Source organism: Ruditapes philippinarum, unplaced genomic scaffold, assembly GCF_026571515.1.
Source record: "Ruditapes philippinarum isolate M1 unplaced genomic scaffold, ASM2657151v2 ctg34_1_1_1_1, whole genome shotgun sequence".
Lineage (NCBI taxonomy): Eukaryota > Metazoa > Mollusca > Bivalvia > Venerida > Veneridae > Ruditapes > Ruditapes philippinarum.
This window is the reverse complement of record NW_026863663.1, coordinates 443536-467728: the sequence shown is the minus strand read 5'-3', so window position 1 is coordinate 467728 and position 24193 is coordinate 443536. Positions and strand designations below refer to the sequence as shown.

Genomic DNA, 24193 nt, shown 5'->3' with positions numbered 1-24193 from the left:
AATATCATCACCTTAGTGCAGAAACAGGTTAACTCCAATTAAATTTCAATAGGAGTTAACCTGTTACTGCAATGAGATGACGGTATGTAGTTTAACCTATAAAAAAAAAAAAGTTCAGAAAGACAATCTTTGGTGAAGAAACATTCTCTACAAAAACAAGTATGCCTAATGACGCAATTTCTAAAATTAGCAACAATGACGCACTTTCTAAAAATAGCAACAATGACAATGACGCAATTTCTATTCTGAACAAATTGTGGTAGTTCTTTAAACAATTCTTCTAAGGCAGTAGTTAAAGAACTAATTGCTAGAACAATTGCCTTTAACCTAGCTGTTTAAAGCAACAAGCATTAGTAAGGCTGCAAAGCAATTTTTGAGCAAAACTTGTCCTATCATGCCAGCATGACACTGACAATTCCATTATTGTAAAAAAAAGACACCCTTCAACCTCAGTAAAGAAGAAATTAAAGGTAACTATCTAACTGATTATCAAAACTCTCAGGAAACTTCAACAGGACTGATTAAAGGGGACAACTTGTTTATAATATGATCATCTTCATGTAAACTATCAGCAGTATTAACAAACGCTACCCCAGGTCTAGGTGGTCTGTCATTCCTTTTACTAGATGCATGACGTCTTAAACTGTTTGACTTCTTTTTCAGCTTCGTTCCTTGACCGTTCTGTAACTTTGGTGGAGCACTAGACACTTTACTAACACCAGGTCCGTACTGTTCAAAATCTGAATCAGAAAGCCCTGATCCTGATTCAAAAGAATGAGTTCTGTCTTTCCAATCCCTATCCTTTCTGGTTTTCTTACCAGATTCAGTTTTTACCTCACCACCTTCCTCTCTTTTCCCTGCTGAGCCAAGACCGGAATCTCTTCCATTGTTTGCTTCTAGATCATCGAATGGCTCTGATGCTGATCCTATATTCAAAATACCACTTTTTGCATATTTAGGACTATCAATACTGACAAGATTCTTATTACTGGCTTTTACGTCTTTTAAGTTTGCGGAGAGCTTCAACAGACAGTCCTCTTCATTTTCAGAACTTTCTTCATCCACTGTGAAAAGACCATCAATGTTTTTATCAATTTCGTATGAATTTCTCGTGTTCTTCATGCCCATATTTCTGGGATAACCTGTAATATTATTACCATCACTACCACCAAGTCCAGCTGATTTCATTCTCTCATGCTTAACTTTATCTTCTGTAGTTTTATTTAGAACACTGAGGTACTGTGAATTGTTTTTCAACTTTGCTCTAAGATCTTCAACTGTCTGGTCCCTGTCTTTTAACTTTCGCTCCAGTTTGTTAATTTTATCCTGCTGCTCAGTCACTTGCTCTGACAGCTCTAATATCAATGCCATTTTCTCGCCTCCGGGCAGTTTTGGTGAATCTTCTACAATGCTAAATTTTGGTGTAACATCACCTTGACTAGCTTTGGTTCCTGAAAAAAAACGTAAACCACTTAAACGATGTCTCTTCTCCCTCATTAAATGAACTCAAATATAAGTAATCGAACAAAAGATAAAAATCTGCAGCAAAGATATTACCAGGCAACTTATGATTTATCTTCAGAATTTATAACAGCAAACATGTTGAAGTAAGATGCCTTAAGAACTCGCACAGGATGTCTACTTTATGAAAGGACTCAAACATTGCTTGGAATATAAAACATGGTGCACATTAATTTAAACTTATTTGAACTTTATTGGAAACAAGTTCTTGCTACTTATATAAATTTTGAGTCTGCTTCCTGGAACTAACCAGTACTGGTGAGGAAACATGGTCATGACCCAAGTAGGGCTCAAACCCATGATCCCTAGTTGAGAGGCAGACACCTTAAACGCTTTGTCACAACTTTCCTTTATGATATACATTAACAAAATATAAAACTTTTAAAAGCTCTCAAGAACTGTTTAAAAAAAAACTTAAAAAATTGATAAAAAATTATAGCAATAAATACATAACATTAAGACAATAATTAAAAAAAACTACTTCTATACTCTGCAATTATGTCGCTACAAAGGGTTAAAATGTTACATGCATGTTATAAAGAATTATTTAAAGGTACCTGCTAAACGTTTATTTTCCTGTTTCAATCTATTGATCTCCTCCTTTAATTCCATTATCTGAAAATTTACTTCTTGTTTGTATTCTGCCATCTGTGTGTTAAACTGTTTCTGTTTTCTTCTTTGTTTTTGTTTCTGAAATAAATAAGGGTTCAATGGTCAATGTATATTGTTAAAATATTGAATGCTTACTGAAATGTTTTGAGATATTTTTCATCAGTGTTTCTTTAACAACCAGTAGATGCAACCAGTTTATTTGTGTCATGTACAAGTTTTCATTATGTATTGGGGTTAAGAATACTAGTGAAATTACAATGAAAACTAAATGATAACTTCAAAGCCATTACATTGTATGATAATAAATGCTCTTTCCAAAGTAGTCATTCACATACACAACAAACTTCAAAATTATACTTTTGTAGTCAAAGAACAAATAATGAATTACTACATGGTAATCACTTTCTAATGGGTGTAACAGCTTAGTGGTTTAAAGTCTACTTCTCAACCAAAGTACCAAGGTTTGAGCTCTGCTTGGGTCACAAACACTATTTCCATAAAATCATGACACAAAATAATGTTTAGTAAAGGCACCAGGCTTCCAAGAGATATTAAAAAAAATTCTTTATTAAGTGATGAAATTCAAATTTTTTCCAGCATATTTTTCACAAATGAGCTTAGAATTAAGAATATTTCAGTAACATGTTTTAACATGTATGTGAGAAAGATCATCTATTACCATTTTATTGACTTCTGTTTCTAAATCCATCTTCTCCTTTTCCATTTTCTTGATATAATGATCTTTAGCTTGCAATGTCTCATCACAAGGCTTATCTTCTCCTGCTCTCTCAAGATTTTGTGAATTGACATAGTCCAGTTCCTTAAGAAGTGTATCCACACGGTCTTCTAAATCCAGACGGTTACTTTCGCTCTCACAGAGCTGCTTTGTCAATGTTTCGATAGTTGCTTCTCTGTCTCCATCTTGGTTGTCCAAATTCGAAGGTTTGCTCGATTCCTGCAGGAATATTTCAAGAAAAGTATCAGTTTTCATGTCCTTCATTAAAATAATTAGCAACATTGTTACAAATTTTTAACATTTTCAATGTGAGACAGTACGTTTGGTAAGTTTTAAAGCCAATTTTAACACTTTTTATGTCATTTCTCAGTTGTCAGTCCACCTACCATAACAGGTTTAAACCAGAAATTACCAGTTTCTCCGTTAGTGTGACTGACTACAAATCCCATATGACTCCTGAATCAGTAGTGAGAGACATGACCATTAAAGTCAATGACCCCTGAATTGATATCATTCTGAATTGTACAATTAATTTTCACAAGTTTTATTAATAATTAAATAATGTCAAAATTATCTTTACTTGGGACCATTATGGTATTTATCAGAGAAACTGTTTGCAATCCACTATTTAAAATCTTGTTGCCATAAACTTTCATTTCATTGTCAAATATTGAATTCTTTTAACAGCATGAGGATGTCTTATTCAGAGATCGAAGTTTCCACTCATCTGCTCATAATAACATAAGTACAAGTGGAATTTAAGAGAACTTGATGCAGGATGAGTAGAAAAATGTTGCCTGCACATTAGATTAATATAGAAGCTACCGGCAGACTTCCCGAAAGTTGAAAAAAACTGTCAGACATTCGGTCTGACAAACCACGAAAATCTGTCGGACCGAAACAAAATCTGTCGGACCAAATAAAATTGATCAAAATCAAAGAAAAACTTGTGTTTGTATTTCTAAGACACTTTTTGTTTTTTTTATTTTTTCGCCGTAAAAATTGGCACAATCCGTACAGCGCATTTTCCTCATCTCCCTGTCATACACCAATGATTCATGATTCTGCTTCTATTTTTCATTAAATTTTGTCTCAGGTCTATTCTTTTCATCCTTTTATTGCTGTTCTGCGCACTCTTCTGACGTAGATTTTCGGTTTTTCCCAGGTTTGGCACCTTTAGCGACGCCATTTTGTATACATGCGGCTTGGATAAAAGCCGGACAGTCGGACCGATCCGGAATAAAAAATTGTCGGACCTGATCAAAATTTATCGGACATGTCCGTCGGACCGACGTATTTCGGGAAGTCTGTACCGGTACTTGTCCTGTAGGACGAGTGACTGAAAATATTTTTCGATGCCTAACTTATTGACTGCATTTAAAACAGTCGTATTGAAAGAATGATCAATCACAAACCTTGGATTCTGTTATCTCTTTGTCTTGTGAAGAAAGTTTGTTTCTCTTTGTTGGCAATTCATTTGACCTGAAATAAAAACAAAAAACTGAAAGATAATCAGGGCTTAAAAATTTAAACATTAAACTGGATTTAATTTAGATATAAAGAGACAAATATCAAGGGTATATCGATTTTGACAGTTAAAATACAATGAATAACATTTAAATATGTGTTATAAATTGTTTCTACAAATTAAACATGATAATGATATATCCATACAAAATTTACATACTATTATTTATATATTTAATTTTCATACAACCTTTTCCCTGATATAGACGTTTTTGACGGCTTTTTGGCCCCCCCCCCCCCCTTTTTTGAGGCCTCAAACAGTGAAAACATGCCCTATTTAGGCCCCAAACACTGTTTTTCGTTTGAGAAATGTTGTTAAAAAAGTGACCACTTTTTGGGCGCCGCCCCCATCCAAATGTTACATCAGGGGGTTGCCAGAAGTGACAGGCTAAAAATGGCCTCAGGTCGATCTTAGGGTAACTAGTAGCCGACACTGAAAAGCCTTTTACTCTATCTGAATTCATTGAGAAGTTGCAGCACTTTGAAATCAGTTTTGATGGAAAAAAACAATGCAAAATAGTGATTTTTGGCAATTTTAAGACATCCCCCTGTTGCCATGGTAACAGGAAATTTACGATTGTATGAGCATGCTGTTACAGAGGCTATGGTCTAGTCAACATTTGTGCCAAGTTGTTTCATCAGTATTGAAGCATTTTTCATAGTTACATAGCAGTTTGAACTTGTTACAGGAGGCTTTTCAATGAAAACGGCCATTTTTCGCAATATGCTCATGGGGTAAAAGGTTAATCCAATAATCTATTCAATTCAGAGATATCTGTTAAATCAAAAACAACCAATCAACATGTTGAATAAACAAGGTGACATGCAATAAACAGTTAATGGATAAAACTGCTTTGTAATACAGTGGGCAATACAATCATCATGAATTAAGGACTGAGGAATTCTTGGAGAAAGTGGTTGAATTTATGGACGTTTATAAAAATGTGTTTTTTTGAACCAGTAAAATGTAATGTTTTATTGCGTGTTATACGTAAATGAGTTAAATAAATTATTACATGTTTTATTTGTTTCTAAATTATTTACTAAACAAATATTTACTCCTAGAAAAGTCTGTAAATTGTCCTTTAATTAAAAACTTATTAAATAATTAATCAAATAATACTAAAAATAACTAAAATAAGCATATGATATAAAAGCATTATGTAGTTGGCTTATTTACTTTATAGAAAAAAATATTAATGGATCAGGGGTGAAGTGTCTTTAAGTACTGATTTTGGGGGGTGAAGTGTCATGAGGGGTGAAGTGTCTTCAAAATTTGAGGGATGAAGTGTCTGGAGGGTGAAAGTGACTTGGTACCAAATTTTCCATCAATGACAACTCTATTTTCCGGTAGACAGACGTTTCACTATTGAGACGGTTCACACCAAGACGTTTTACTCCCATTTGGGAGTGAAACGTCTTGAAGACGTTTCACTCCCTTTTTATACCAAAATTATTTTGATACTTATGATATACTAAAATAGACCTAAAATTTTGAATTGAACTAAAATAGTCCTTAAATTTAATAAAAATAAATTAAAAAGGGGGGGTGGGATTTTACTTTTTTGTCAAGTACTTTAAGTTCTATCATTTCAGTTATCTTATCTTCTTTATTGTTGTTTTGAAATAAGGTATTTTTCTATTCTTGGATTCATATGTGCAATTATCACATTATTTCACTTAAAGAAAAAATATTTTTGATTAAAATAACACTTTAATATAACTTAACTATTTGATCTTTTGTAAACATGGACTCATTAGGCAATTTTAATTTAAAGCATAACAATCTTGTGACAACAATTAACTTTGAGTAATGTGTTGTTTCGTTTTTTGTTTTTTGGGGGGGATAAAAATTGTTAAATTATTTAATGCTAGTATAATGGTTTTACAATATATGTCAAAAATTTTAATGGCCATTGAAATCAGAAAATCTTTAAATTGAATTAGAAGCATTGGGACTTTTTTAATATTTGCCATGTATAATCACTTATGGAGAAGTTTCTGTGTTTAAATTAGCTGTTGTCAAAAATATTTTAATGGTCCAATAAACAACTGATTAGTAAACTGTTGATGCTTAAGTGCAGTGTTTATACAACTGATTTAATAGTGGTGTCAAACTGTTAGTTGATGGTCTCAGTGTTTATACAACTAATTAGGTGATGAGATAACACCACAATTACTTAAGTTTGTTTAATGGCTACTGTTTAATAAATTGATGAAGAAATTAATTTTAAAATATAATTTATTTTACACACATGTTTCGCATTTCATTGTTTAAGACTTACAAAACATAATCATTATATTTAATATATAGATATTTTTTTATTATTTGAATATTATTAATTACTTTACTGGTGGTGATTTCAATATTTAAACTGATACTTTTATAGTATGTCTTTTTGTTCTTTTTATGTTATTTTATTTTTTTTTAATTTACTTTAAATAGAATTTTCTCATGTTGTTACAATTATCAGCTTATAATAAAAGTGATATTTCAGAAATTTGTCTTTAATTTACACCTCTTTTAACTCAACCCATAATTAAATGAGTAATCTTCTAATAATTCGTATTAACAATACCATTGAAATCAACAAAATGAAACATTAAATTGAATTTCCTTTTTAGTTTGTTTGATATTTATGAAATTAAAATTTGTTAACTTTCCTACTAAACATCTCTAAAAATTGAGAGTGAAACGTCCATACAATTGACAATATGGGAGTGAAACGTCTAGGTGTGAACCGTCTTGGGAGTGAAATGTAACGTCTGACATTCCTATTTTCCAATATTAACTGATACTCAATCACCATTGTAACAGTGATTTTTAAAAAAAAAATATATATAGTCAATTCAGCTCAATTTGACAATGAAAATGAACTTAATGTGACTTTAATGAAAGCATGTTAGCATTCAATTTTTAAAAACCTGTCGATTTTAAAAGCATCCTCTTAAAATCATTTTTCACAAACTTACACATCATCTTTTTGGTCAATATGAATTTGTCTAACACTGCTGCTTGATCCTGATCCCATTTTTTGTTATATTTCTCGTCAAATAAGATATATTTGGACATTTAAATCGTATGGAGTCATAACACACTCGTCCGCCATTTGTGTATACTTAGTAACGAGACTGTGACTAAAGCATTTTCTAAAGTTCAATCGATGTATGCAGCACGATTGTAAACCAGTCAGGCACTGACTGAAAAATGTCTGTCTAAAGTACAGTAATCGTTACTTACCGCAAAAGTACAACGCAGTTTACCTTACAGAGCAAACTGGTCCATCATGTCGTTCTGCTATATCATTAATAATTATATTGATTCTATCATACGTTACCACAAATCACAAAGTAATTATTTATAAGTAATCTTGGTAAATGTAAGAATCATGATTAGAAATGATTTGATGTAACATTTATTATATCTATATTAAGCAGACCTGTAATAGCTAGATTGTTCAAAACAAAATATTCAAAAATCATTCATACATAATACATAAAAATGTTCATACTACGTTATTTTGAACTCTATCATCATTTTATTTTTCAAGAAACATTTAATAAAAAATATCCAAACATAAAATTATATAACATATATATCTATTGTTATCAAATAAATTATATCTGAAGTACATTTATTTTAACTTTTCATCTATTATTCTTGACTGTTGAAAAAATCTTGACCCTGCAATCACTCAAATAGTACAAAAGCTAGGTTGATAATGGACCAAATGGAAAAACATGTACCCTATGTCATTTTTTCACCTGTCTGTCTGCCGTCCGTCCGTTTGTCTGTCTGTCATTGCATTTATAAAATAATAACTGGATCTGGAAATTTTCATAAAAATTACTTACAAACCCCAAAATAATTAAGGTTTATTTTTAGTTGAAATATTGACCTTAGAAATAATTAATAGGGATTAAGGGCTTAGTGTTAATTATAAAAAAAAGATTTTATTATAATTATAATTATAATTATAATTATAATTATAATTATAATTATAATTATTATTATAATTATAATTATTATTATTATTATTATTATTATTATAATTATTTTATCTATTTATTTATGTTTTTGAGGGGTGATGAGGGGGGGGGGGTGATGAAGTACGTGTTGTGAGTAGTGAAGTGTCTATGAACGTTTTGATTTATTGAGGTATGTTAATTGCTAAAACTAAGGATATATGTGTCTGATGTTAGTCTCTTACCCCTGTGGTCAATACATTTTTCTGTTAAGACACCTTAACATTACATGTTTATGTATGTTAAAATGTGTTTGCTTATATACATGATGATATATGTACGTACATGTACATCTTTTCTCCGACACTCCGGCCACGATAGCATTCATCACATTTCATTTTGAAGGGGTAACATTGTTTTCTTAAATGTAGTTCTTACCATTGTTTAAGCATTTCAATCATTTTTCAGAGTCATCGCATTCACCTCACTTCAATTTTAGACACTGTTGCAGTTTGATTCAATTTCAAGCACAATAATTTAGTACGGGAACGGGATTTTATCATTTCCATATTACTTACAACAACAACCAAAATGGCGTCTGTCAAAATTTGTGACAGAATTTCGACTGGAAATGGAAGCAGAAAAGAGCTTATAGGAGTAATGTTTGACCAAGATGTGAAAAAATTTAAAGAGCAGATAGCGTCAGACTTAAAAATTGCTGAAAATGTTTTTGGTAAGGCCAATTTCATCCTATATAAAAACAAAGGAAGTGTACATAATTCGGACAAAAACAATCTGGATATTTTATCAGAAACTTGCATATTGCAAGTAGTTTATGGTGATGACATGTGCAGTTCTTTATTGTGATTACATGCTGACAGTTGTTTATGGTGACTGAAAATGTTGTCCTAGAAAATGTTGTCCTAAGAAAGCATTTTTATTTTGAGGTTTCAAGAAATTGACACTGTTCATGATTCATCAGGATTCAGGGTCAGCTCGGCCCTAAAACGTATTTGGCCTCCGAGTCAGCTCGGCCCTCGAGTCAGCTCGGCCCTTTTCCAACTGGTCACGGGTTAGTCAAATATAATATGAAATTAGGTGCTACCTATGGCGCGGAAAGCTCTTATGAATTATGATTTTAGCATAGTGTACTTGTAAACCAGATCTTTTTTGAATAAACAAAACGTATAAATTGGTGGTGTTCAACCTATCACCGGAAACGCTCGGCCTATTCCGAAAAACTCCGGACCTCTGCGCATGCGTCGGCGTTTGGAAAATCCCGTCCGCCATTTTTGTTAATCTCTAATCACAGTTGTTGTTTTTACGTTATTTTTAATGTGCTAATTTATCAAAAAGGATATGTTTGAATAACTTTTTATATTTATAGTCGTTACTATAATTTTTATCAATGAAATGCAGGTTTATTTTCTGATTTTGTACATCATTCTTCACCGGAAGTGTTACTAAGCATGCGTCTGCAATAGTCTGAATTATGTAGACGCTCATTAAAAGCGTTCAAAAGGATTTCAAAATGGCGGCGCCCAGTTAACTAAGGATTTTTTCGCAGCCCATTAAGTATAGGATATATATTTTTTTGAAATTTTCATATAGTTTGAATTTGATTTCCTTTAAACTGATACGCGTCATACATGTTATCTAAGAGCACTACAGCCCTCGCGGGGCCTTCGGCCCCGCTCGGACTTTCCGCGTATTAGACGTTACAGGCTTGTTATAGTTTATGTCTGTCAAGTCTGACGTCTAATATAGTTATTGCTCATAAACGCATTACATCATAAAAAATTCAAAAAATGACTATTGTCATGCCTTACAAGCTTTATTCAAAAGCTTATCTTCTTTTCTTTCAATTTCATGCTCAATCATAAACAAAAACTCTCAAACAATGTACAATTTAAAATAAATTATAAACATCAATCTATTTTTGTCTATCAGCCATACTGGTTAAGCAAGGTGCTTTAAAGATTGATTCCAAACTTTTGAAAGGAAAAATATATTCGAACACACTGACGTTAGAATGTTCTGACTCAGTTAAACACTTGCATTTGAATTAGCCAATCAGATTTCGCGCACTGTATGACCGCCATTTGTTTATCGGCTGTAAAAGGAATTTAAAAATTAAATACATGAGAGGATTTAATCATGATTTTTCGGATGTGACAGTTTAATTATTTTGACAAAAGGTATCTATTTTTAAACCCCCACAAACGAAGTTTAGGGGGGGTATATAGGAGTCAGCTTGTCAGTCGGTCCGTCCGTCAGTCCACATCATGGTTTCCGGACGATAACTAGAGTTTGGAATGAGGTATTGTAATCAAACTTTGTATATAGCAACCTTATGTGGAAACTCTTGTTGGTATTGCATTTGGACCCCCTTGGGTCAAGGTCAAGGTCACCATTACTAAAAATAGAAAAATGGTTTCCAGACAATAACTAGAGTTAGGAATGAGATATTGTTATCAAACTTGGCGTATAGCAAGCTTATATGAAGACCTAGGTTGGTATTGCATTTGGGCCCCCTGGGGTCAAGGTCACCGTTACAAAAAAAAGAAAAATGGTTTCCGGACAATAACTTGACTTAGGAATGAGATACTGTAATCAAACTTGGTGTATAGCAAGCTTATATAAAGACCTGGGTTGGTATTGCATGTGGACCCCCTGGGGTCAAGGTCAAGGTCACCGTTACTAAAACTAGAAAAATGGTTTCCGGACAATAACTAGAGTTAGGAATGAGATATTGTTATCAAACTTGCTTATATCAAGACCTTGGTTTGTATTGCATTTGGGCCCCCTGGGGTCAAGGTCAAGGTCACCGTTATGAAATATAGAAAAATGGTTTTCGGACAATAACTATAGTTATGAATGAGATATTTTAATCTTATTTGGTGTATAGGAAGCTTATATGAAGACCTAGGTTTGTATTGGTTTTGGACCCCCTAGGGTCAAGGTCACCGTTACAGTGTTACTGAAAATAGAAAAATGGTTTCTGGACAATAACTAGAGTGAGGAATGAGATATTGTAATCAAACTTGGTGTATAGCAAGCTTATTTTGAGATCCCAGTTGCGATTACAATTAATTGAAATATTTCTTTGTACACAGTTGATAGTTTGTGTTCAAATTTTTCTTCAGACTACTTTTTTTTCAAAAAGTCAAAGTTGCTGGTGGGGGTATTAATCACCTTCAGTGATAGGTCTAGTTTAGTTTTGTTCATAAATAGGTCAAAACTAATGCAAATACACGCTGTCTTAATTGTTTTTCGTTTCATCTGATTTTCTTGCGGAACATGCTATGGGTTTTTGAGCAATTTTGATATAACATTGCTTTGCCCAGAAGCAAATATGTCTCAAAGCGACGTCATATTTATAGGACTAGGCACGGGTCAACACGGCCCACTTTTCAATTTTATATATTCATATATTGGTTTGTTTTATCACTCAATATTGTCGGAATAATTAATATATGGACTTATTCTCAAACGTGGAAAGATGTTTTCTTAAATTATTATCTTCCTCTATTATTACCAATCAATTACCACGTGTATGTTTAGGGAAAGGTACCAACAAATTTCTTCTAAATATACTTTAATTCGACAGAAGTACAATGTACAATTATATTATAATAAACCAGATATCTCTTATTTTATTATTGATAAAATTTTTTCGCCTTTACAACATGCAAGTAATCGAAAAAAGTTAATATGTATAATAATGTTTTTTTTTTTAAGAGGGCCGAGTTGACCCATGCCGAGTTGGTATAGGGCGGAGTTGACTCTTTACCGTTCATCAGTGACAAGTTTAGATGTTCTTTTTAGAAAGTCTTGCTGTTAAACACGATTGAATCTGATTCAATTAATCATTAGATATACAAGAATGATAATTTGACAGCATAGGGTATTTATTTAGACATTGATTTGTCAGTGACTAAATTATTTGATTTATTCCCAGTTTTATGATTTCAGATATTATATATTGTGGCCAATGTTTGAAGGAAGGTGTGAGTTTAGAGTCCAGTGGTGTACATCAAGGGTCAACAGTTCATGTTGTCTCCAAACCAGTTCAGAATCAAAGCTCACCTGAAAAAGGTAAATGTAAAGGGACTTTGAATAAATATGTCATTAACAAATCAAACATAACAGTCTGTGACAACTGACTAAAGATATTATATTTTCTTTTAGTTGGCTAATACTAGTAATACAATATTGATTTTTTTTGTACTTATTTACTGTACATCATCTGCAGGGCAATACGTTTGAGAGAACATTTGAATACCATTTGAGAGAACATTTGAATACCATTTGAGAGAACATTTGAATACCATTTGAGAGAACGAAGATTTTGGTTGCAGCTGAGACGTGTTGTTTTAGATCATAATTACTTCTAAATATGAATTAATTTGATTAATTACATATACATGAAATCAGATATTTTAATAGTTATTTAAATAATAAAACACCAAAGAAATTGTGATTTTATCAAATACATTTCACTGTCATGTAAATCAGTTTCAACTCTGGTAAAGATGCTGGAAGGTTGACATTTTCTTCTTTGCTGCCAGCTCTTGCATTATTTAAATTAATGCAGGGACACGCATCTCAGGTCTTCATCCACCTCCCTAGAACTGCAATATTACCTGCACAATGTCCAAGTCAACAAATGTAGATTGATTTTAATAAACAAACTATGTTTTATTTACAGGTGAGATAGCCAATTCTGAAGTAAAACAGTTACTGGGTCTACTGCAATCAACACTGAAGAGTCCTGCTTATAAGTCAACAGTATGTCATATTACATATCTATTATATATAAATAAAAGTACTAATAAACATTTTGTAAATCATATAGATTTTAAATGTTATTTGGTGATTTTTTGTTAAACAAGTTTAGAGCTACATTTTTAGGCATCCATGGTTAAGTGGCTGTGGGTTTGATTTCACTTTATTACCACAATTTTGAATTTGGTTTAACCTTGGTTAGATTTGTGCTGTTATATACCTACAGGTAGAGAGTATAGTGAACTCCCCAGAAAAACTTCATGATATTGTGAAAGATGTTCCTGGATTAGACAACTACCCATCAACATTCAGTAAGACATCTATAATTATTCATCATCTTTTTAATCATCTTAACTTTATTTGTAATTATTTTAACCCATAACCTGCTAATTAGTCCCCTACCGGTTTACCGGAGGGGACTTTAGGTTTACCCTCCGTCCGTCTGTCCGTCCGTCAGTCCGTCTGTCCGTCCGTCCGTCAGTCCGTCCGTCCACAAAACTGGATCCCGCGATAACGCAAAAAGTACTGAAAATATTTTAATGAAACTTGATATATGGATAGATGGCAGTATGGAGATTATGCACGTCTTTTTCTTTTCTTCCTATGTTGAAAATTCTGGTTGCTATGGCAACAAATAGACTGAAAATATGACAAATTTTACACATAAACTGGATCCCGTGATAATGCAAAAAGTACTGAAAATATTTTTATGAAACTTGATATATGGATAGATGGCAGTATGGAGATTATGCACGTCTTTTTCTTTTCTTCCTATGTTGAAAATTCTGGTTGCTATGGCAACAAATAGACTGAAAATATGGCAAATTTTACACATAACCTGGATCCAGTGATAACACAAAAAGTACTGAAATATGTTTATGAAACTTGACATATGGGTAGATGGCAGTATGGAAATTATGCACATCCTTTTCTTATCTTCCTATGTTGAAAATTCTGGTTGCTATGGCAACAAATAGACTGAATTTCAAGATTTCTTATTCTAGTTTTTAAGTTTTTTCACTATAAGTTCTTTATTTCTTAAGGTATTTTCTTCAAACTTTAAATATAAGTTGCTTGTCATCAACCATATCATATGTGGCAAGGTTTACAACTCTAGTACAAAATTTATCAGAATTACCTCCCTTGAACTTAAAATTTTCATGAAAAAAACATTGTTTTTTTTTAATAACTTCTTTTTCTAAATGTATCTACTTCAAACTTCATATAAATGTTTCTTATTGTCACTCAACATTTGTGAGTGTTCAATACTCTAGCAAGACTATTTCCAGAATTATTCCCCTTTTTGAACTTAGACTTTTTTTTGAGAAATTGGTAATTTTTACCCCAACTTCTTCAATCATGATAGGATTTTAAAAATGATATATTTTGATAACAGGGATGTTTAAAAAATAACTTTAGAGTGTCCTTCAGTCCGTCTGTCTGTACATAAAAACTGTTTCCTGTGATCACTTTTAAAGAACTTTTTCAACAAATTAACTTAGAATAGGAACATAAGTGAATGGCCCTTCAGAATGTTGCTTGGGCTCTTACCGGTAGGGGACTTATGGATTGCTTGCAATACTATGATAATTGCTTGTTATCTTAAATCTGGACAAAATCATTTACAAATATATCATTTTTAGGGAAAATTGAAAAATATTTACTGACTGACTTAGCAAACAGTGCAGACCATGATTGATCTGTGTTGCACTGGCTGAATGGGTAGAATATGTAAGTTGCTGCAAGCTAAAGGTAAAAAACATTGAATGATTATCATAACAAAATATTGGAATTATTTTATCTTTAAAATGGCTAGAGCTGTCGATAGAAACAATAATGATGCATCATCAATATTTCTTGTCAATCAATAATTGATAGGAATTTCAAAAATTGGACAGTTTTGACTATTAAATTGATTAAAGTCTAGAAATTATGAAAATACACCCAAAACATATACATTTGTACAGCTGTCCATGTCTAACACAATGCTCTTGTTACATAATGGAAATATTTCATAGCAGTGATGCCATAAAATCGTCAGGAAAAAAATCATGCATTCACAAATAAAAGGGTATGAAAGTGAATGACAGACAAGTTATTATAGGTAATTAGTCAATTTATCTGTGTACCATTGATATTTGTCATCTGATATTGATACATCGTTGATTTTCTTTGCACGGAATCAATGACAGCTGTAAAAGTTGCCTTTGTGAAAATGATTTTTAAGATGATTATTTTCAGCTTTTTTTTTTAAATATTACAATGCTGTAATACAGTTTAATATACAAATGTACATATACCTGTAACCTTCCAGCTTTGTTCATGGATCATGATTTAATGACTGTACTTGCACATCCCGGAAATATAAGAAGGTAAGATCTTGTCATATTAAAATTTAAAGAATCTATGATTAAGGATATTCAGATGCTTTAGTTATAATAATCAGGACATTTATAGGCCTGACTGATTTTTAGCTCTACTATTCGAAGAATATGAGAGCTATTGTAGTCGCTTTGGCGTCCGCGTCGGCGTCTGCGTTGGTTAAAGTTTTTTAGCTCGACTATTCGCAGAATAATCGAGCTAATGCAGTCACCCATTTGTCGGCGTCGGCGTCCCTGTGGTTAAGTTTTTGCATGTAAGCTGGTATCTCCATAACTACTGAAGGGAATGGATTGAAACTTCACACACTTGTTCCCTGTGATTATCTAAGATGATTGGCACAAGTCCCATAACTCTGATTTGCTTTTTTACATAATTATGCCCCTTTTTCGACTTAGAAATTCTTGGTTAAGTTTTTGTGTGTAAGCTGGTATCTCCATAACTACTGAAGGGAATGGATTGAAACTTCACACACTTGTTCTCTGTGATTATCTAAGATGATTGGCAGAAGTGCCATAACTCTGATTTGCTTTTTAGCTCGACTTTTCTATGAAAAGGGGAGCTATCCTACTCGCCCCGGCGTCGGCGTTAGCGTTGGCGTCACACCTTGGTTAAGTTTTTCGTACCACCCCACTTTATTTCAGAAGTATTACAAGTATGGCTTTGAAACTTACCATACTTGTTCACCATCATAACCTCCATCTACAGACAAGAGTACATAACTCTGTCAAGGTTTTTGACAGAATTATGGCCCTTTTTTGACTTAGAAAGTGTATTGAGCTTGGTTAAGTTTTTTGTACCACCTCACTTTATTTCAAAACCATTGGAGGTATTGCTTTGAAACTGACCATACTTGTTTACCATCACGACCTTCATCAACAGACAAGAGGACATAACTCTGTCAAGGTTTTTGACAGAATTATGCCCCTTTTTGACTTAGAAAATACATTGAATATGGGTAAAATCCACTTATTGCCTTAACCCTTTGAGATATTGCTTTGAAACTTTTAATGCTATTTCACATCATTACCCCCATCTGTACGCAAGAGAAGGTAACTCTGTCAAGGATTTGTTTTAAAAATTAAGGCCTTTTATCGACTTAGAATCTTGGTTAAGTTTTTAGTACCAGTCCACTTTTTGACTGAACTGTTTGAGATATTAATTTGAAAGTTGGAATACTTGTTTACCATCATGGTCCCAAAACATGGGCAGGAGAAGGTAATTCTGTTAAGGATTTTATTTGAATTATGGCCCTTTTTGACTTAGAAACTCAGTTAAGATTTTCATTCTTGTCCACTTGTTGACTTAACCATTTGAGATATTACTTTGGAAGTTGGAGTTCTTATGTGCCATCATGAGACCTATCTGTAAGCAAGAGAAGATAACTCTGTGAAAATGTTTCTTGATTTGTACTTAGAAATTCCTAGTTAAAGTCTTGTGTGCCCTTAACTGTCAAAGTTTTGTTTTATAGGCAAGCACTAAAAAAGTCGAGCGCGCTGTCCTTCTGACAGCTCTTGTTTACATAATTATGCCCCTTTTTAGCTCGACTATTCGTAGAATAATCGAGCTAATGCAGTCACCCATTTGTCGGCGTCGGCGTCGGCGTCCCTGTGGTTAAGTTTTTGTATGTAAGCTGGTATCTCCAGAACTACTGAAGGGAATGGATTGAAACTTCACACACTTGTTCTCTGTGATTATCTAAGATGATTGGCACAAGTCCCATAACTCTGATTTGCTTTTTTACATAATTATGCCCCTTTTTCGACTTAGAAATTCTTGGTTAAGTTTTTGTATGTAAGCTGGTATCTCCATAACTACTGAAGGGAATGGATTGAAACTTCACACACTTGTTCTCTGTGATTATCTAAGATGATTGGCACAAGTCCCATAACTCTGATTTGCTTTTTTACATAATTATGCCCCTTTTTCGACTTAGAAATTCTTGGTTAAGTTTTTGTATGTAAGCTGGTATCTCCATTACTACTGAAGGGAATGGATTGAAACTTCAAACACTTGTTCTCTGTGATTATCTAAGATGATTGGCACAAGTCCCATAACTCTGGTTTGCTTTTTTACATAATTATGCCCCTTTTTCGACTTAGAAATTCTTGGTTAAGTTTTTACGTGTAAGCTGGTATCTCCATAACTACTAAAGGGAATGGATTGAAACTTCACACGCTTGTTCTCTGTGATTATCTAACATGATTGGCACAAGTCCCATAACTCTGATTTGCTTTTTTGCATAATTATGCCCCCTTTTCGACTTAGAAATTCTTGGTTAAGTTTTTGCATGTAAGCTGGTATCTCCATAACTACTAAAGGGAATGGATTGAAACTTCACACGCTTGTTCTCTGTGATTATCTAACATAATTGGCACAAGTCCCATAACTCTGATTTGCTTTTTTGCATAATTATGCCCCCTTTTCGACTTAGAAATTCTTGGTTAAGTTTTTGCATGCAAACTGGTATCTCCATAACTACTAAAGGGAATGGATTAAAACTTCACACACTTGTTCTCTGTGATTATCTAACATGAATGGCATAAGTTCCATAACTCTGATTTGCTTTTTTGCATAATTATGCCCCTTTTTTGACTTAGAAATTCTTGGTTAAGTTTTTGCATGCAAGAAAATCTCCATAACTGCCAAAGGGAATGGATTGAAACTTCACACACTTGTTCGCTGTGATTATATAACATGATTGGCACAATTAAGTCCCATAACTCTGATTTGCTTTTTTGCATAATTATGCCCCTTTTTCGACTTAGAAATTCTTGGTTAAGTTTTTGCATGCAAGCTGGTATCTCCATAACTACAGAAGGGAATGGATTGAAACTTCACACACTTGTTCTCTGTGATTATCTAAGATGATTGGCACAAGTCCCATAACTCTTATTTGCTTTTTTACATAATTATGCCCCTGGTTCGACTTAGAAATTCTTGGTTAAGTTTTTGCGTGTAAGCTGGTATCTCCATAACTACTAAAGGGAATGGATTGAAACTTCACACACTTGGTCTCTGTGATTATCTAAGATGATTGGCACAAGTCCCATAACTCTGATTTGCTTTTTTGCATAATTATGCCCCTTTTTTATCTTAGAAATTCTTGGTTAAGTTTTTGCGTGTAAGCTGGTATCTCCATAACTACTGAAGGGAATGGATTGAAACTTCACACACTTGGTCTCTGTGATTATTTAAGATGATTGGCACAAGTCCCATAACTCTGATTTACTTTTTCGCATAATTATTCCCCTTTTTCGATTCATAAATTCGTGGTTAAGTTTTTGTGTGTAAGCTGGTATCTCCATAACTACTGAAGGGAATGGATTGAAACTTCACACACTTGTTCTCTGTGATTGTATTGAAACTTGAAGGGTTTGTACCTTTTCGTACAATTTTATGTATTCATATAGGTAAGCATTATTATACTCAATGAAACACCCTTGTGACAAATTTTCGAATAGTCGAGCGTTACTGTCCTCCGACAGTTCTTGTTTTACTTAGAAATTCTTGGTTAAGTTTTTGCGTGTAAACTGGTATCTCCATAACTACTGAAGGGAATGGATTGAAACTTCACACAATTGTTTCCTGTGATTATCTAAGATGATTGGCACAAGTGCCATAACTCTGATTTGCTTTTTATGCCCCCGCCATGTAATGGCCGGGGCATATAGTGTTACCCTGTTCCGTCATTCCGTCCTTCCGTCCTTCCGTCCTTCCGTCCTTCCATCCTTCCGTCCTTCCGTCCTTCCGTCATTCTGTCATTCCGTCATCATCAGTTTCCGTTCATTATCTTAAGAACGGTTGGACATATTCAACTCAAATTTGACATATGGATATGTCATGAGAAAATACAGGTCAAGTTCGAATTTGGTCATGGTTCGATGATTTTTGGCAGAGTTATGCCCCTTTTACTTTGAAAATAATATGAAATTTCAGTTTCCGTTCATTATCTTAAGAACGGTTGGACACATTCAATTCAAACTTGACATATGGATATGTCATGAGAAAATACAGGTCAAGTTCGAATTTGGTTATGGTTCGATGATTTTTGGCAGAGTTATGCCCCTTTTACTTTGAAAAAAATATGAAATTTTCAGTTTCCGTTCATTATCTCCCCAATGGTACAACACAATCAACTCAAACTTGACATATTGATATGTCATGAAAAAATACAGGTCAAGTTCGAATTTGGTCATGGTTCGATGATTTTTGGCAGAGTTATGCCCCTTTCACTTTGAAAGTAATATGAAATTTTCAGTTTCCGTTTATTATCTTCCCAATGGTACAACACATTCAACTCAAATTTGACATATGGATATGTTTTTGGAATGCCCAGGTCAAGTTCAAATTTGGTCATGGTTCAATGATTTTTGGTAGAGTAATGCCCCTTTCACTTTGAAAATAATATGAAATTTACAGTTTCTGTTCATTATCTACCCAACAGTGTCACATATTCAACTTTAATTTGACATATGGATATGTCAAAGGAATGGGCAGGTCAAGTTGGAATTTGGTCATGGTTTGATGATTTTTTGGCAGAGTTTGTCTCTTTCACTTTGAAAATAATATAGATACATCTTAGGAATAAGCAGTTTAAGTTGGAATTTGGTTATGGTTCAATGATTTTAGACAAACTTATCTTTCCTGAATGTTGGAAAAATTTTGAACTTTCAGTTTCACCACTCATTCTTTTAGCCATTATTTTGGCTACAAATATGCAATATGCTATTTCTAAAAGGTTAAGACTGAATAATTTCAGTGCCTTGAACATTGTATGGAAATGGTTTGTGTTAACATTGAAAAGTTTTAAGGGCTTTGAACTTAAAATGAAAAAAATAAATAATGCACCATCTGAAATTTTGGCTGCATGCGGGGGCATCTGTGGCATGATGACACATTTCTAGTTTATATAATTATGCCCCTTTTTCGACTTAGAAATTCTTGGTTAAGTTTTTGTGTGTAAGCTGGTATCTCCATAACTACTGAAGGGAATGGATTGAAACTTCACACACTTGTTCTCTGTGATTATCTAAGATGATTGGCAGAAGTCCCATAACTCTGATTTGCTTTTTTACATAATTATGCCCCTTTTTTGACTTAGAAATTCTAGGTAAATTTTTGCTTGTTTGACGGTATCTCCATAACTACTGAAGGGTTTGTACCTTTTCGGACAATTTTATGTATTCATATAGGTAAGCATTATTATACTCAATGAAACACCCTTGTGACAACTTTTCGAATAGTCGAGCGTTACTGTCCTCCGACAGTTCTTGTTGTAAATTCAAATATCTCAATTATTGCTCGAGATACTCAATTTAAAATTACAATACTTATTTATAGTAACAATGTACATCAGATTGACAAGTAAGATAGCTCTGCCTACAATATTGACAGAATTATGCCCCTTTTTAAATTTTGGTTCAAGTTTTTTGTAAAGTCAAATATCTCAATTACTGCTTGAGATATTCAATTGAAACTTACAATACTTATTTATAGTAACAATGTACATCAGATTGACAAGTTAGATAACTCTGCCTACAATATTTACAGAATTATGCCCCTTTTTAACTTAGAAATTTTGGTTAAAGTATTTTGTAAAGTCAAATATCTCAATTATTGCTTGAGATATTCAATTGAAACTTACAATACTTATTTGGTTAAAGGTTAAAGGTCTTCAAAGATATTTATTTGAAACTTTACACATGTACTTAGGGTCATAATTGGAGAGTCATAATTGTATGTCACTGACCAAGTTCCATAACTCTACTCGCATTTAGGCTGATTCATCTTCCCTTTTCTACTTAGTCTCTTGGTTAATGTTTACATGCAAGTTTTACATATCTCAATAACTATTAAAGATATTTATTTAAAACTTCACATATGCATTAATTTTAGAATCATAATTGTAGGTCACTGACCAAGATCCATAATTCTATCTTGCATTTAGGCTCATTTTTCTCCCCTTTTTCAACTTAGAAATTCATGGTAAAGTTTTGCTTGTAAGCTGTTATCTCCATAACTACTGAAGAGTTTGTGCATTTTTTTGGACATTTTTATGCATTCATAATAATAAAGCAGTGATTTACTTGATAAAACATCTTAATAACAAGCCTTTGTACCTTTTCAGTCAATTTTATGTATTCATAGGTAATTAGCATTATTATACTCAATAAAACACCCTTGTGACAACTTTTTAATAGTCAAGCCAATAATGTCCTCCGACAGTTCTTGTTACAAGTTCTAGTCAGATAGTGTGTTTCCAAAAGGGTACTGCAGTACTTTATTTTTCTGGCAAATTGTAATAAGAAAAAAACTTAATTTCATTCATTTATTTTACAAGTATTAACTGTTGGGTCTTTAAAGTACACAATGACTATCTAAGTTTAAGTTTATGAGTTCTGACCATGATGTCTATGTCAGTCTGTCAGGTTTGTAACTGGTGCTACATGTACATGTACTTATGTGGTAACAGCTGGGACGGGACTACTTTGTCTGCACCAGATTTGTTATACAGGGGTCTTTAGTTCGATCCTAAGTTGAGGCAAAAATTTCACCGATAATTGATCGCAGACACTAGTCTAATAGTCATTTGTCTCTTACTGCTGATTTAAAAACATGTGGAATTAATGGTCACTTGCAAAGATATTAGTAATTACTGGTCATTTCACCATGCAAGCCAGTTAGGTAGACTGATCTCCAAGATACGTTCTAAAACATGTTGAAATTGGCATAAAAACCAACTAAAAAAACAATTTTTGAAATTTTATTTATAAGATGATGTATTGTAATAACACTAGGTTTTGATATTCTGTATGCAGAGTTATCGAGGCACATCCATGTTTTCCTAAAGTAGCGAAGAAGATAGTAGAGGCTGTGAAGGCTGCAGATAGTAGCGGAGAGTTTACACACAGCACAACAGGGGCGTACTCCCTAGATCAGATGTCCGACGATGATGAGGAGATGCCAGGACCAGTAAGTATAAACTCTCTGTGTAAATTACTCTTACCTGGATCAGCTTTTGCCTAACTTTATTGCAGACCTTTGTAGCAGGGTAGTTAAGGGTGCCAACTCTTTGATCACTTGTCCTTCACTGCTATGGTATGAAAGTGTCTTTAGATTCTTTCAGGTGCAAGCTTTGGAAAGGTTGGTTGTTCTACTAAGGTGCGCGCCTATAACTGTAATAGGCTGAGAGATAGACACTTCAGGTTCTTCTGAAGTTGGAAAGTAGCCATATGAATGGGACAGTGTCAGTGTGACGTATGACCCAATAACAACGAAAAAGTTTAAGTGCACTAAGTTGGTTTTACATACATATACCAGCTAGCCAACAGATTGTATGCGGTTTTATATTTTGAGTCAGTTTTAATACTATTCTAATAAAAACTGGTTTGTCTTTTACAGTTTTAGTGGATAATATAATATTGTGGGTTATTGTTGGATTATTTTGTCAATGATTTATTACATGTAAGTATTATACTGTTGTAATTTTTCACATTGGATATGCTACATTTGTTTCAGAGTACTGCACAAGCAATCACATCATCTCAGTTGGCAGCTGCTCTTGCTGCTGCTACAGGGGGAACAACACAGGTTAAATATTTTTTATCTCCCTTGGAAATTCATTACACACTTTATAAATCTCTTACCATTTCATATAATTTAATAAATCATTTACCATGCTAAATTTCCTAAAAGAACTTTGCAGTCTTTCAGTTTGAGCAAAACCGTTCGTAATTTTTTGGGAAACTTTCAAAAAAACTTTTAAGTGGTCTCAAAAAACTGCTACTTAAACCATATGGGTGACTCACTTCTTGTTAACTAAGACAATATCAGGATCAGGATCTTATTTTCATTTTTTATGTTACTTAAATTAATCGTGTTTTGCTAGAATAAAATGTTTAATATTCAAAATGTAAAAAATTGCTGATTTGCAAAGAAACCAAATTATTTTGGGATAAAATAACCAAATAACAAAACAAATACAAAAATATTCGGATCAAAATAAGGATCAATTTTAGGATCAACTGTAAAATGCTCGTATCTTGCAAAAATAACAATAAATTTATTCTAAAATTTCATAACTTGCTATTTAATCTATGAGGATAAACAATGAAGTACATGTATATTAGAGTTTTTAAATTTGATCCTGATCTAAATGTCCTTATATAATGTCTGTTTATATATGTGTGTATGGATAATACAAGTATATAACTTACAGGGTAACCAGAGTGAACCTATCGGAGGAGGTGGCGGGGTCATCTCACCAGATTTCTTTCAACAAGCAATAATGGCCGCTCAGAGAGATCCGCTATCTGTAAGTACTGTTTCTTGCCTCATGTCAAATTAAATTGAGTGAATCAATAGTTTAAACATATTTGTTTGAGCCTTGTTGTGATGAAGGCTTGAAGTTGATAAAACTGTTTCCTGAAACTTACCAGTACTGTTGTGTCTCAGGACAAGTTCAGGGAAGGACTTCTTTTGGTCTTCTTCCAGCAATAAGGCAAGGAAGTCAAACATATGTAACTTACATCTTAACATGTTGTATTTCTTACATAAACTTCCAGTTCATTTTTGGAATTTATAAATTTAAGAGATGTCAGGATTAAAATTTGAAGTTCAACAACAGTATAGAGCCTGGTCAGACTGCACAAAAGTTCAGGC

At 33.2% G+C, this 24193-nt stretch overlaps 2 protein-coding genes across 2 annotated transcripts; one reads left to right on the top strand and one right to left on the bottom strand.

Moving 5' to 3' along the window:
• Positions 1-246: 246 nt before the first annotated feature.
• On the bottom strand, positions 247-7674 carry LOC132722899 (uncharacterized protein PF3D7_1120000-like). The gene is made up of 5 exons (XM_060707491.1): positions 7370-7674; positions 4285-4351; positions 2813-3088; positions 2079-2211; positions 247-1451 (listed from the first exon to the last, which is right to left on the bottom strand). The coding sequence occupies exons 1-5, from the start codon at positions 7426-7428 to the stop codon at positions 499-501; spliced, it is 1488 nt and encodes a 495-aa protein (XP_060563474.1). The 5' UTR covers positions 7429-7674; the 3' UTR covers positions 247-498.
• A 1247-nt stretch (positions 7675-8921) lies between these two features.
• On the top strand, positions 8922-23903 carry LOC132722898 (ubiquitin-like protein 7). The gene is made up of 8 exons (XM_060707490.1): positions 8922-9095; positions 12338-12460; positions 13074-13153; positions 13377-13461; positions 15465-15522; positions 22351-22504; positions 23051-23122; positions 23751-23903. Exons 1-8 carry the CDS (start codon positions 8954-8956, stop codon positions 23877-23879), a joined length of 843 nt encoding a protein of 280 aa, XP_060563473.1. The 5' UTR covers positions 8922-8953; the 3' UTR covers positions 23880-23903.
• The last annotated feature ends 290 nt before the right edge of the window (positions 23904-24193 follow it).

What these genes read in the sequence shown, in the direction of transcription:
- LOC132722899 (XM_060707491.1), bottom strand. Translation starts at nt 7,428, where the DNA reads ATGGGATCAGGATCAAGCAGCAGTGTTAGACAAATTCATATTGACCAA. An exon ending in AAACAGAAGTCAATAAAATG is followed by an intron (nt 2,212 to 2,812) that starts GTAATAGATGAT and finishes TATTTATTTCAG; the next exon opens with AAACAAAAACAAAGAAGAAA. An exon ending in GGAAAATAAACGTTTAGCAG is followed by an intron (nt 1,452 to 2,078) that starts GTACCTTTAAAT and finishes GTTTTTTTTCAG; the next exon opens with GAACCAAAGCTAGTCAAGGT.
- LOC132722898 (XM_060707490.1), top strand. Translation starts at nt 8,954, where the DNA reads ATGGCGTCTGTCAAAATTTGTGACAGAATTTCGACTGGAAATGGAAGC. An exon ending in TCAAAGCTCACCTGAAAAAG is followed by an intron (nt 12,461 to 13,073) that starts GTAAATGTAAAG and finishes TTTTATTTACAG; the next exon opens with GTGAGATAGCCAATTCTGAA. An exon ending in ATGAGGAGATGCCAGGACCA is followed by an intron (nt 22,505 to 23,050) that starts GTAAGTATAAAC and finishes CATTTGTTTCAG; the next exon opens with AGTACTGCACAAGCAATCAC.